The 14,899-nt window shown below is 40.4% G+C and overlaps 1 protein-coding gene across 7 annotated transcripts in view; it reads left to right on the top strand.

Annotated features, from left to right (window-relative positions):
• Nucleotides 1-11,544, top strand: part of tmc3 (transmembrane channel like 3) — an 80,578-nt gene extending 69,034 nt beyond the window's left edge. For 4 of the 7 annotated variants that reach the window (XM_032560808.1, XM_032560809.1, XM_032560806.1 and 1 more), the window contains one exon: nt 10,295-11,544. In XM_032560808.1, coding sequence (XP_032416699.1) covers nt 10,295-11,267 — 973 coding nt within the window. In that variant the 3' untranslated portion in view covers nt 11,268-11,544. Of the gene's footprint in view, nt 1-7,008; nt 7,959-10,294 lie in introns of those variants that run through there. The other 3 variants (XR_004338964.1, XM_032560807.1, XM_032560812.1) reach the window with 3 other exon arrangements.
• Nucleotides 11,545-14,899: the final 3,355 nt, after the last annotated feature.

The raw sequence follows: 14,899 nt of genomic DNA, 5'->3' as shown, positions 1-14,899 counted from the left end.
AATGTATGTTGATTTTCCTGTACAACTGATGCACTGACAAACCTGACTTTGACCAAACATTACTGAACCTGAAAATTGCTTGTATCTTCACAATGTAAATGTAGAATTTTTTTCTTTTTATGTTGACAGGTTCCGACTGGTATTTAGAAAAAAAATTCCATGACTTTTCCATGACTCTCCATGACCTTCAGTATAATTTTCCATGATCCACATACAACAGGTTTATCGAGAAAAGTATATAACTGACAGACTAACCCCACCAAGTTGAACTATGGCAAACATGTAAAAGTGTAAAGCAGGGAGATGGGGGGAAAACATAAATGACACAAATGTGAAAATGAAGCCCACACAGAAAGGTATGAATTGAAAAGTGCCAATATATTGACTGAGGAATCATATGACAATAATTTCATAATCAATAACATGTTAGCAGTAATGCAAACACAAGATTGCACATGTATGTAGAACTAACTGCTTCTACAAAAGTTCAGAACAGACAGGCACACACACTGCAACACCACTGGAGGTTTACTTGATGATTAAATAAATATATGTTAATAAAATAGAATAATAGGTACTGCAGTGTACGCAGAGCATTACAAAAACAAAGAATGGTTCTCACGGAGAACCGTCTCTTTACTATTATTCATATTTTTACTACACTGCCTGGCCAAAAAAAAAGTCGCCACCTGGATTTAACTAAGCAAATAGGTACAAGCCTCCTATTGGATAAGTACTGCATAGGCGATTATCTTTTAGCTGGCAACAAGTTATTTAACCCCAGCTGATGCAATGAGTAACTCCTCATTTCTTAAACAACCATGGCAAAAGACACATCCTGTGGTCGTGGAAAAGACGTTAGTCTGTTTAAGAAGGGTCAAATCATTGGCATGCATCAAGCAGGGAAAACATCTAAGGAGATTGCAGAAACTACTAGAATTGGGTTAAGAACTGTCCAACGCATCATTAAAAACTGGAAGGATGGTGGGGAACCATCGTCTTCCAGGAAGAAATGTGGTCGGAAAAAAATCCTGAATGATCGTGATTGGCGATTACTTAAACGTTTGGTCAAATCAAATCGAAGAAAAACAACAGCAGAACTCAGGAGTATGTTTAATTGTGAACGCAAAAGCATTTCCACACGCACAATGCGAAGGGAACTCAAGGGGTTGGGATTGAACAGCTGTGTAGCCGTAAGAAAACCTCTAATCAGTAAGGCTAACCAGAAAAAAAGGCTTCAGTTTGCTAGGGAGCATAAAGATTGGACTCTGGAGGAATGGAAGAGGGTCATGTGGTCTGATGAGTCCAGATTTACCCTGTTCCAGAGTGATGGGCGCATCAGGGTAAGAAGAGAGGCAGGTGAAGTGATGCACCCATCATGCCTAGTGCCTACAGTACAAGCCTGTGGGGGCAGTGCTATGATCTGGGGTTGCTGCAGTTGGTCAGGTCTAGGTTCAGCAACATTGTGTGCCCAAAGAATGAGGTCAGCTGACTACCTGAATATACTGAATGACCAGGTTATTCCATCAATGGATTTTGTCTTCCCAAATGGAACGGGCATATTCCAAGATGACAATGCCAGGATTCATCGGGCTCACATTGTGAAAGAGTGGTTCAGGGAGCATGAGACATCTTTTTCACACATGGATTGGCCACCACAGAGTCCAGACCTTAACCCCATTGAGAATCTTTGGGATGTGCTGGAGAAGGCTTTGCGCAGTGGTCAGACTCTCCCATCATCAATACAAGATCTTGGTGAAAGATTAATGCAACACTGGATGGAAATAAATCTTGTGACACTGCAGAAGCTTATTGAAACAATGCCACAGCGAATGCGGGCTGTAATCAAAGCTAAAGGCGGTCCAACAAAATATTAGAGTGTGACCATTTTTTGGTGGCGACTTTACTTTTGGCCAGGCAGTGTATTATTCATAGTAAAGAGCCGTTCAGAAAAATCGTCTCGTTCTTGAATGTCGCATCACCATATTTCAGACTTTGGTCACAGTATTGTCGTACGTGTGACACAGGACCCGACTTAGGAGGGCGTTTGCATTTATTCTAACAGTATGTAAATGTATCAAGAGAGAATAACACTTAAAAGTTCAAGAAGTACTTTCATTTGGAGTTTAAAAAAGTGAGCTGTGGAGTGACGTCAGTCCCCAACTTCCTTTTCCGGGTTGTATTCGGATTTCTGCAGTCATGAAACAACGATTCTGTATTTATATGAAACCGATGGGATCTACCTTGTTTGGTAAGTTAATGGTTTCCATATTTACTTGTATCATTTTCTGACCAAGCATGTGCTTAGAGCATAAAAAGCCACATAACTTGTTACGAACACTTTTTGTGGGTGTATCATGCACCGAACTTTGCCGTCCTTCATGTCAACCATGTGGCGCTTTTATCTCATGACTTCTCAACTTTGATTATAAGTTTGATGCAGCCAGAAATATTTTTCTGAGTGAAATGTCCTGCTCATTTTTTGCTTAGTGTTGTAGTTTCCTGAACGACAGTGTCAACATAATTGGTAAGCAGGTAATTAGGAGAGTTTGCGTACGGACTGCTTTGTTCATAGACTGAGGGCCATAGAGAAAACAAAACAACATGGCGTCAGTCCACATGTCTACCAAAAGTCAGGCGGAGTGGAGCTGCTGGGCAGCAAGTAAAAATGATAGGAGGGGACTGAATGCGAATTGGCTTTTTCTATTATCTTGTACAGAGCATTAAATGGTAACATTTATGATTGAGTTGGACATTGTCCCTTTTAAAAAGCCAAGTTAGAGAAAATAAATGCATTAATACTTTATACTGCCAAATGTGCAAAGCTTACTGACATTTTCTAACACAGCAATGAGACGAGGCAGCTGGTAATGGGAGTTGCATTTAATTTTCCTTTGGGATCAATGAAGTACAGTATATTTGAATTGAATTAATTTTAGATCCATAGGAGGAATCTAACAGCAGAATCTACGGGATCAGTAATTACTGAAATGCACTACTTTCTGAAAACTAGTTAATGGTTTCTTGTGAGTGAACAAAAAATCTTTAATGTTCAGTCTGATCCAGCATGTTGATGACCGACCCATCCATCCATCCATCCATCCATCCATCCATCCATCCATCCATCCATCCATTTATTTTCTTCCGCTTTATACGGGGTCGGGTCACGGGGGTAGCAGCTTCAGAAGGGAGGCCCAGACTTCTCTCTCCCCAGCCACTTGTTCCAGCTCTTCCGGAGGAATCCCAAGGTGTTCCCAGGCCAGGCGAGAGACATAGTCCCTCCAGTGTGTCCTGATCTTCCCAGGGGCCTCCTCCCGGTGGGACGTGCCCGGAACACCTCACCAGGGAGGCGTCCAGGAGGCATCAGGCATCATCAAATTAGGAGTCTTAAACCAAAAACTGGAATCAGGAACTGTTCAGAAATAAATTGTATGCATAATACTTTGAAAACGTTATTAGCCTTTCTCTTCACATTATTCTTTCCTTCTATCAGGTGCAGTACTGTGTAAATATTGACTTTTAAATTCTTTGTCTTACTTTTTCCAAACACAAAGTAAATTATATACACAGCAGAGGTCCCGCTAGACTTTCTTGTTATCTGTCATTTTGACAGACAGCATTAAAAAACTGGTCATGTTCTATTTTTACCTGTCAAATTATAACCATATTAACATTGGCTATTTAGCCACATTTTTATGCGGTTTTGTTAATATTCACCTAGTTGAACCATGAATCCAGATCCTGTCGCACATAAAGCAGATAAAGGCATCTAACTTTTTCTCCATAGAGACAAAAACCACTGACTGTGGCCCCAATAAGCCACAGTCAGTAAATGAAATTAAACAACTCTACTTAAATTAAAAGCACTTCCTGCTGGGGTCTGAACGCACAGCCTCACAAATTCCTCCTGGTTGCATCTGCAGAGAAATCTGCGTTAATTTAATTCAGTTGGGTCTGTCTGATCCAAACTGATCCAAATCAAACCATTTGAGCTCTGCTAGCTTTTTATCCTCTTCCTGAGTTCCACTCTCCTTCTTCCAGCTCCATTTGTTAAATCCACAGGATGAGTTGAGTTCAATTCTTCGTAGTGGTGGAGCTGCGTCCGCATTGGTTGTGCAGTTAATTAGACTGCACATATTACGGTCTAATTAACTTCTGCACCTTTATTTATTTCCTCAAGATAAACTGCTGGCTCCTCTGTTTAGGAGCCGGCAGCTAATGGATTAGCTCAGCATTGCATTCTCTTTAGTTTTCTATGGTCTAGAATGGAGACTTGAATTAAAGGAGCCATTTCAACCAAAGGTTTGAAATGTGCTTCCTAACCATCCTCAACATGCTGTCAGCTCCTGGTCAGAAAGACTCATTTAGTTCACTGTCAATGAGATGAAATTCAGAAAGGATTTTTCTTATTGATTGATTTTAGTTGCCTCTGCGATGAGCGTAAAAACTATAATGTCTGCGCATGTGCACCATTCAAGGGTGTGAATTATAACCTGTCAAATGATGGATGGTTTTAAATTTTGTATATTTTCGTATATTTTTTTATACGACCGGAATATTTTCTGTATTTGACAGAAAATATTCCGTTAACGCAACCTCCGATACAGAGATGTATATCAATAGCAATATCAACAGGACAGAGGTTGTCATAGCCTTACATGGGTACATTACAGAAATACTTAACAAGTTAGAAAATAGTATCTCTGAACACTAGGACGTTGGGGTAGACTGCCCTCAGTTTGCAGCAACATAGGGATTATTCTGCCCTCAACAGTTGCTGTTCCTATCAGTCCTATAAAAACAAACTGAAAAGTTTTAGTAGACTGCTCGTAACTCCACCATCTATAACATGTGAATCTTTACACTTAAAAAGTTCCAGTGCACTTTCAAATTCCAATTTACTCCTTTTCTCTCCCCTTTTGTTCTCGTTTCTTTTTTTACTATATCGAATTACCCTTCTAAAGAAATAAAACAAAATTATAATGTGCAATAACATTTTGTCTTGTCCTTGTAAACTTTGAAGTAGAATAAAGTTAATAAATTTCTGAACTCTATATGTTTCACACCGAAATACTTGAACTAAACATGTGAAGTAGAGAACTTTGAATCACAAAGTGTCTCTATATCTCAGAGGAATTCTGACTACTCTTTAGGATGTAACCTGTGAACCTTCAAGTGGAGTAGAACGCTCCACTTCTGGGCACAGCTGCCTCTGAACAGGGCTTCTGGCCGTGGAGTCAGAACTGTCCTCAGGTGGAAAGCTACTGGTCAGTTCCACTGGGGAATCAGGTGACTGCAGTTGATCTGGTCGATCGGTGGGCTGTGGGACGGCTTGCAGGTGTCTCTGATTCCGTCGTAGCACAGCTCCATTCTCTGTTTTCACCGTGTAAGAGCATGGCTCCTTGTATTTGGCAATAATCTTAGCTGGGGTTTTCCAACCTTTTTCACCGTCCAGTTTTATCCTGACTTTCTGTCCTGGTTGTAGTGTGGGAAGTGGTTGTGCAGAATGATGGCAGTCATGGAAGAACCGATACGCTGACTTTGTCTGATTGTCTTTTTGCCGAACCTTTTGTCTGTCCACCGGAGCAGCTTGCAACTTGCTCTTCATCATCTGAAGTGTAGTTCTAATCTCTCTTCCAGTCATAAGTAGTGCAGGGCTCACGCCTGTAGCAGTACTAGGGGTTGCTCTGTTGCACATCAAGGCCAAATGGGGGTCAGGCTGCTTCAAGATGTTCTTAGCAGCCTGAACTGCTTATTCAGCAGCACTGTTTGCCTGAGGGTAATGGGGACTAGAGGTTGTGTGCACAAATCCATACTCTCTGGTGAAGTCCTGGAACTCGGTAGATGTGAACTGAGTGACATTATCACTGACCAGATCCAGTGGAATTCGCCACCTCACGAACTTGAGTCGACTAATGACATCACGACTGAAATAATTTGCCTGTCTTCTATATCTAGTGTCTCTGGAGTAATATTCAGTTGCGATGAGATAATTCTATCTCTCAAACTCTCACAGGTCTGCAGCAATATGCTGCCCGGGGCCCTCTGGTAGGGTAGAAGTCAGGAGAGGTTCATGCTTCTGGGTTGGTTTATTTTCTATGCAGAATTTACATGATAACATGTAAATTCTGTAAATTTAATCTCAGCACTGATGCTCCGCCACCACACAGCCATCCTATCACGTGCCCGGCCCCTGTTAGTCCCTGGTGTCCTTTATGTACTGTAGATCTGATAGCACCTCAACCCTCTGCACAGTCAGTCAGTCCTGATATAACACCAATCCATCCGTTTCTGAGAGATGTGCTCTTGCAGAATAAGAACAATGAAGAGATGGGTTCATCACCGTTTTGGGCAGCCATCCATTCCTGATGAAACTTGCAATCTGCTGCAGTTCATGATTGTGCTGAGTAACCACACAGATCATAGAGAAGAGTCTTTGGGATGAGACAGGTGCATTTGCTACAATCGACTCAACATGTGCTTGCACCACATGATCTGTGGTCTCACCACTCCCGTGTCTCTGCAGCCTCCTGGATAGTGTCGGCCACCACCAACTGCTTGCCTGGGATGTGTTCTGCAGCAATACCTTAAAAGGCACATCAGGAGTCTCTGGCACCGTGGAGGGGCTTTGTCCAGATCATAAGTATTTATGAGCAGCACAAGTGGTTTGTGGTCTGTTTGCAGAAGGAAACTGTTCATTCCCTGAATGTAGAGTGCAAATCGCGCACACTGCCACACACCTGCCAAACACTCTTTCTTGATTTGAGAGCATCGCCTCTCGGCATCAGACATCTTGCGGGAGCAGAATGCCACTGGCTTTAAGCCGTCCTCATGTTCTTGTAGTAGAGCTGCCCCTAAGCCACAACTGCTTGCATCTGCGCTGATGACAGTTTTCCAATTTGCATCATAATATGCGAGAGCTGGGGCTGACACGAGCATAGCTTTAGCAGTGATGAACGCCTGTTCTTGTGTGTCGTCCCATATCCACTTGTTCTCTCTTCTCAACAGGCTGGTGATTGGATGTAGCTTGGTGGAGAGGCCTGGCAAAAATCTCCCCACATAATTAATCAGACCCAGTACCTGACGGAGCTCCTCCACATTTGTGGGACTCTGCATTTGCGTGATGGCTTCTACCTTGGTCAGGTCTGGTTTTATGCCTTCCGCACTGATGATGTGACTGAAGTACCGCGTTTCTGATTTGCTGAAATAACACTTTGCTTTGTTCAGCTTCAAGCCACTGTTCTTGATGGTCTTCAGAACTGCATTCAGGTGGTTGTCATGTTCCTCCTTAGTTTGTCCATAAGCGAGAATGTTATCCATGACTACGACAACACCTTCATGGTCCTTTAGCAGTGTGGATAACTGTCTTTGAAAAATTTCTGGAGCTGACTTGATTCCAAATAGCAGTTGTCTGAAGCAGAATCTACCGATGAGGGTTATAAATGTTGTCAGTCTTCTGCTCTTTGCATCCAGAGGGATCTGCCAAAATCTATATGAGGCGTCTAAGGTGGAAAACACCTTAGCCCCCGCCAGCTTTGGAGTGATGTCTTCCATAGTTGGTAAGATGTAGTGCTCTTGTTTTACTGATTTGTTTAGGTGTTTCAAATCCATACGTACTCTTACTTGATCTCTGTTTTACTTTTCGACAGGAACCATCGGTGCGCACCAATCAGTGGGCTCTGTAACCTCTTATGATGCCCAACTCTAGCATACGTTTCAGTTCTGTTTCAACCTTTGACCATTCCGCCACCCAGTGGTCATTTTATTAACCACATAATCTCATCTGTCCCGCTCATAAAATGCACAATATGCCTATAAACAATTTTGGAGTATTATAAAGAAGTATTGAAATATTCTGTTTTTCAACTAAATAACATCTTTGCCACTTTGGTACAAGCACAGTGACAAACATTCAGCGACTGAGAACACTGGATGCTGAGCAAAAATCATATGACCCAGTTTTCCACCAGAATTTAAACGCACCACCTGCGCACAAGTAAGAGGCTGTTGGAAGCATGGAAATTAATCCGGTTAAGAATCCTTGTGCATTCGTAACCGGATCTGTGCATAAATGCCGTTTTGTCTGTGTGTATCACTCGACTCGTGCGTGCTTTCTCAACATTTGTAGGAATAGGAGAAGGTTTGAATTCGGAATTACCAGATTTGTGAGGTTGTAGTTAAAAAATTTGTGTAGAAATTTAATGTTTGTAGAAATTGTATTTGTGTATGTGTACTTTTATTTTGTATTTATAATTTCTTATTTGTGTATGCATTTCACCACATATTTAAAAGTACCCGGTTTACAAATCATGTTTCACAGATACAACTATCCAAAGTTACACACAAAGATGCTTACACGGACTACAAATACAGTATTACACACTGTGGAGGTGTTTGGACACTATTTTCACTCCATATAAGTACTTTACTCATCACTGTTTTGGCTGGAGGGAGTCAGGCAGTTGAACCTTTTGAGGCCATCTACCCATAATGCATTGCAGAGTGAACATCTGTCATGTGACAATATTTTATTAAAATTTATAAAACCAAATCTACAGTATTATTATACTTTTTTTTTACATGTAAAATAAATATTTCCCAAATAAGGTCTATTGCTCCACCTAATTGTGGATTCTTTAAAACATTCTGGCTGCAGGGTTTCCCCCAGTGTACAGAAGCTTGCCCTACACCACCAGGCTAATTGTTGTTTATTTTATACAGGTTATTTTAAGACCCATCTATAATCATATTTTTACTCATTAGCTTCAACCCAGATGAGATTTAATTTGACTAAACTTTATTGGTATTGATTTTATGTATTTTACTGCGTTTTTGTGTTGAGCTTTTAATTCAGGTATATTGTTGTGTGCTTAGCTTTGTTATGTTATCTCTCATGTACAGCACTTTGTTTCACCTCTTAATGAATAAAGTTGATTATTTTACACAACAGTAACAAAGATAGCAAAGATGGGCTGTGGTCAGTTTGTAGTGGACACACTGAACTTGGGATGGAGCATGTTCCACCTTTCACTTAAAATATTCTATTTGGAAGGTGTTTTTGCACAACAGGTTTTTGTCTTCCCTTTATGCCAACAGTCTTTCCAGAGAATACTGCACCATCGTGCGTCATGAACCTCGAGGGGTGTATTCACACCAGCCCTGTTTAGTCCACTGTAATCAGACTCTAATTTGTTTGTCTAGAAAGTCAGATTCGTTTGGGGAGTGAGAATACAAATTTGAATTCCAAAATAGACTAAAGAAGCAAACTGAACCACCTACCAACTTAGGTCTGAATCCAGCTGTAGTGAACTCTGAAGTGGTCGGAAGGCAGTGAGAATGCAAGCGGATCGGAGGTCAGTTGCCATGGCAACAGGTCTGCAATCTGTCACAGACAGTGAGGAAACGCAGAATGTAGATGTTTAAAGCTGTTTCTCAGATTGTTTTCCCTTTGATGTGGAGCACTGCAGCTGCTATAATTTTTAAAACTTTATAAATGACAAAAACAGGACTAATTGCCTATATAATAATATACATATTTTACTTATATCAAAACTTGAGAAATTTTCTCAGCTTTATGCCAAGTTCATAGAAATCTGGTAAAAAATAAGGACACTGCGATCATTTTTGACAGGTTCTTGCTCATTCCACATTGGAGCAGTTTGGTTTTGTGGACAGACTCACCGCGTCAGTAATGGCGCCTGCTAGCGTGTTGCTAGCTTTAGCAGCTAATAGGTGACGTCCAAACTAGTAATGTATATGAATGGAGAAATCCTACAAACGCTAAAATCTGACACTGCTCCATTTTTGTTTACGTTTTGTGAAGAAGGAAATTGCTCTGGTCTTCTTCAGAGGTTTTGTGTCAATTCCTTCAGTAATTCTTGGTGCAGTGCCCCCACAGGTGACGGGAGGAACAGGTTTTTTAGTTAGTTTGGGTCGTCTGACACAGTGCAGTGTGAATGTGAACCACAGCAGCTAAAAATTTTACAAATGTTGCAATTTTGGTCCCCAAAACTAAACTAAACCGAGTCAACCGGGCTATCAGGTGTGAAAACACCCTAAAGACTTACTATATATATATACTGTATGCTGACAGTAGTTATGCTTTCAGAGGTTTGCATTGAGTGTATAGTGAGATTGATGACAGTGCATATATCTTTGTGAACCAAGTTAAATATTACACACATTCTGGCATGCAGTTGGCTCATTGTCTCTTGCAACTTGGGAAAGTGTAAATAAATAGAACATGATTACTGCACAAGCTGATTAATGTTGTTTCTCCCTCTTTCCCCCATAGTAGACCTCAACATTTCATTGGTGGCCGAAGTGGTTCCTGCAGATCCAAGTCTTGTCACCACATGGCATATAATCCGCCATCTGACCTTTCTAATGCAATCCACACTGACCCCTTGTACAGGAAAACCATTCGTTCTCTACACCCTGTTGAGGCTGCTGGAATCATTGCTGCACAAAATTATGGGGGGCGCCGTGGTCCTACTACCCGCTATGTGATTGTTAATGAGCACAGGCCCCGTAAGAAGCTACTGTGCTCAACCACACGAATCCCAAGGCACTATCTCATGGAGGAGCCCAGAGAGATCCTAGAGCTATACCCGCGCAACATAAAACACTACACACCTCGCACCATTCACCAACAACATCCCCCCCGCTCCCACACATCACAGCAGCTCAGGAAAGAGGAGGAAGAAACTGGAAAAGACAGGAAAAGGACTTCTCTAGGCAAAAGCCTTCGACCTTGTTCATTGCCTGACCACCACCAACAAGCGCACTTCTATATTGGTGAAAGGTTAGATAGTTTTAGAGAAAGTCAGAGAGCAAGGTATGAGATGCAAGAAGATGATGAAGAGGAAGCTGGTAAAGAAGGAATTGACTGGGGAGATTTCAATTTACCGTCTCCATCTCAAACCAGTGTAAAAGAAAAAGAATCTTCTCACACACAAAGGCAACCTGTCCATTCTCCAAGGAGACAATATCAGTCCCCCACCAGAACCAGACACATGGGGTCTCAATTAAAGCCCAAGTTAAGGGGTCAGCTTGAAACTCATTTGACTGAATCTGACTCAGCCTCCATAGCATCCAGCAGTGACCAACAAAACAGCAGCACTGATCAGTATATTCAGGTCATCCACAGCAAAGAGCGCCACCTTGGTTCTGATGTCAGGCAAGAAAAGATGTCCAAAAAGAAACCCAAGACAAACTTTGATCTAAACTACACAGAATCAAATGACTTGATCTGTTCCAATGTGTAACACTTTTTTTTGTCAAATTTAAATTTTGTTTGTTAATTAGTATGTATATCCTACTTGTTAAACTGCAACTACAAATAGTAAAAAAATAATAATTCTCCATTGGTTGCTATAAACATGTATGTGCATAAAAGATCTGTAACATACAATTACATGGGTTATACAAGAATGTGAAGTAACAGGTTTTGTTTGAGCTTGCTCTAAAAATATTAAGTTCTGTTAAATATTACAACTGCTTTTTATTGGGAAAATAAAATCGGTGTCTTCTTTGGTGAGTGTATTTCAGATTTTTTGATTTCTGCTATTTTTTCAAAGCTTTCAGGGATTTTGAGTTTTTTATGTATCAATTTAAAGTGAATAAAATATTTGCTCCATTTTAGTGGGGGAAAGTTTCTAAAATGCATTACCATACATTAAGCAAACTAAGGCAGCTCCAGATGAAAGCGGACTACTACTTCTGAAATGGCTATGCGCTTCCTAATAGTTACTGTCTTCTGGTTGGCAACAAATTATTTAACTCACTCAGATTATTCCTGCAGTATAAGAGTTTGGTCTGGTTAAGGAGAAGATAGTAAAGGAGAGGATGGAGAACAAAAAGATTTCTAGTTTTAAGGTATGATTTTCATTATTTTTACATGGTCAGAGCATATTAATACACTGAAAAGAAAATGTTCTACTTTTTCCATTCAAAAGTTGTTTAGTTTAAATGACTTTATTAATATATACATTTGTTATGAGTGTGAAAATAAGGTTATAAGTTTAGGCTACATGTAATTGTAGGGTTAGTAACTAGCTAATCATAATTGCAAAAAGCTTACTCATTTTACCATGAGCTTAGCTATGACGTTCGTAGCTAAGAAGCTACGGACTTCTTAGCTTCTTAGTCTGGAAGCTAAGAAGTCCATAGACAGGACCGAATCGACAAAAAATTGCTGATCTTGGGCGGTTGGCATAAAACTGGTTTGTGACTGGACTACTATGGTGTTTGAGGTGGAGGATGATGGAGATGATGAGATGGATTTAGGTGACTGGCCTCCAGTGCATAGTAGTAGACCAGTGTTTCTCAACCTTTTTTTGTCTATTGGTTTATAGATTAATAGTTTTGCTGTACAGAAATGACAAATAATAAAGCTGGTTCTTAATCAAATCCTAACGAGTCAAATTGAAAGTGTCATGGTGTCACTTAACAGCATCATGACATTAACACTGACATGAAAAATAATATTGAAGAAATAAATACATAAAATAAAATCTAATTTAAAACATAGATAAGTGATAAGTTCCTTACTGTTATGGTCAGTAAAATACATTTCTACTAGATGTGTTCTCAACATACCCATGGCACTTCAACAATATTAGCTTTTATCTGAAAATAGTATCTGTCTGTTCTTGCCATATCCCCTGCCCTGTTTTAATTATTGCTCAGAAGGCCTTGCCATATGGGTTCATTCCTCTGTATTTACTTTAGTTTCTTCAACTTGCATTTTGTTCTTCCTGCATTTTCATTTAGTTTCCTTTGATTAGTATTATCCTTTCTTCACTCATCATGCCATTCACCTGCTACTCCGCTTCATCATCTTGAGTTTCACCTGATCTGCCTTCATATAAGTTCTTGATTTTTCACTGTTCAGCGTGAATCTGGTGCTTATTCACATCTAGTTTGTTGCTCCGTTTCACGTCCGATTCTCCTGTTTCTGAGTTTTGCGTAACGTGCGCCTCGTTTTTTTTTCTTCTTTTTTTTTTTAACTCTGGGAATCTCATCTGTCCGACTCGTGTATCATTCAAATCCGAATCACTTCTTTGTTCTGTCACAATTATCGATTTATTCCATTTTGATTATCATGCTCCAAACTTTGCAAGGACTGACCATCCCGATCACCCGCTTCCTCATACACACAAAGCAGCAGGCCAGTAACTTTCCCATTCATACTTGATGACATCACGCCCACATCGACACGCTCGCCACCCAAGTGTCAAAGTCGCGTGCTCCTGTCAGATCAATTACTTCTTTCATTCATATGGCTCTTACAGAGCCTCAGCAAAAACGTGTTTATGATTATTAACTCTTTGGTGCAAAGTACTGGGAGATATTAACATGCATGGAAAAACCTTCCATAACCTTGTATTAAAGTAGAAAGTACGGCGGCAACCATAAGAAAGGCTGATAGTATTCAATTATGCTGCATGAACTAATCAGTAGATTATTGCGAGAGAACGCAAAAGAAAATAAAAAATCCCATGTCCCCTGGAGGGCTCCGTACAAGGGGGCCAAACTAAATGAATTTAAAAAAGATTTATTTTGTCTTGATCAGATCAGTGTTGGATTATGCTTGTGTGGTGTATGGGCAGGCTGCATAAACAGCAATTCAGAATCAAGCTTTGAGACTGCTGTGGAGCTTTGAAGACATCTCCATCTTTGGCAGTGCAGGTGGAAATGGGGGAAATTCCTTTGTATTATGACAAAATCAAATTATGCTGAATTATTGAGTAAGTATGCAAGGACATAAGAAGGAGAATAATCCAGCACTAAGAATCCTGAGACCTTGTTGGGATAGTGGAAAAGCTGGGCAGCAGATAAATCCTCTAGGGAAATGGGGATACAGGGAAAGATGTACTGTGCTGCTGTGCCTTTTTCAACTACACATTTTTGGTTGTTTCCATATGTGAATGTAGACCTAGAGGTCCATAAAGAAATATAGCTTAATAAAGATAATAACTGGGTAGGTTTTGTAAATGATAGAATTAAAACTATATATAAATCCTTTACAATTATATATACAGATGGTTCAAAAGATTTAGTTTTGGGAAAAACAGGATTTGCTTTCCTGAATTAGATATATTTATGAAGCAAAGAACATCTGACCATTTAGCTGTATATACAATGGAAATGTTAGCAATACTGATGGCATTACAGTGGGTAGAGCAAAATAAGATTGAAAAAGTTCTTATATGTTCAGATTCATTATCATCACTAATGTCTATTTTAAATGTCTCATCTGAAAGTCGTATGGAGTTGGTATATGAAATTTATGAAGTTATATTTAGAATGACACAAGCTCAAATAAAGATTAGGTTTATGTTGATACTTGCTCATAAAGTTATAGAAGGGAATATATGGCAGATCATTTAGTAGTGACAAGATTGAGGCTCGGACATACAGTATTAAATAAAACTACATTTGATAGGAAAACATCCAACAGGTAGTTGTGAGTGTTTGTCACTCCACACACTGATGGCTCTTATTTAGGATTTTTGTACAATATTTGTACAGTACTTTTGGGCCTGTTTTACATAATTCCATCCCCGAGTCTGTATGTTGCAGGAGGGGACCACTGTCCTCCTCAAAATCTGGATCCAGGAACACATCCGGGAATGTGTCATTCGAGTCAGGCAGGCACTTTTCTGTGACATGTAGCTGCAGGAGCCGCTTCTCCCCAGCTGTCATATGCTCTTTCTTCCGTTCCAGGAAGCGCCGTACTAGTCTGGCGGACTGGATCCCAAGCAGCGAGCTAACCTCTTGGACGTTAAAAAAGTCCGGTCCAGCCACCTGCACCAGTCGCCGCAGGGTCACCATCCCAGACCTGGACAATGCCTGAGAAAGGCCCGGTACGGTGCTGTCATGGACGTCCAGTCTT

The sequence above is a fragment of the Xiphophorus hellerii genome, chromosome 4 (genome assembly GCF_003331165.1).
Source record: "Xiphophorus hellerii strain 12219 chromosome 4, Xiphophorus_hellerii-4.1, whole genome shotgun sequence".
Taxonomy (NCBI): Eukaryota; Metazoa; Chordata; class Actinopteri; order Cyprinodontiformes; family Poeciliidae; genus Xiphophorus; species Xiphophorus hellerii.
The sequence above is the reverse complement of the archived record's forward strand: the minus strand, read 5'-3'. Positions and strand labels throughout refer to the sequence as shown.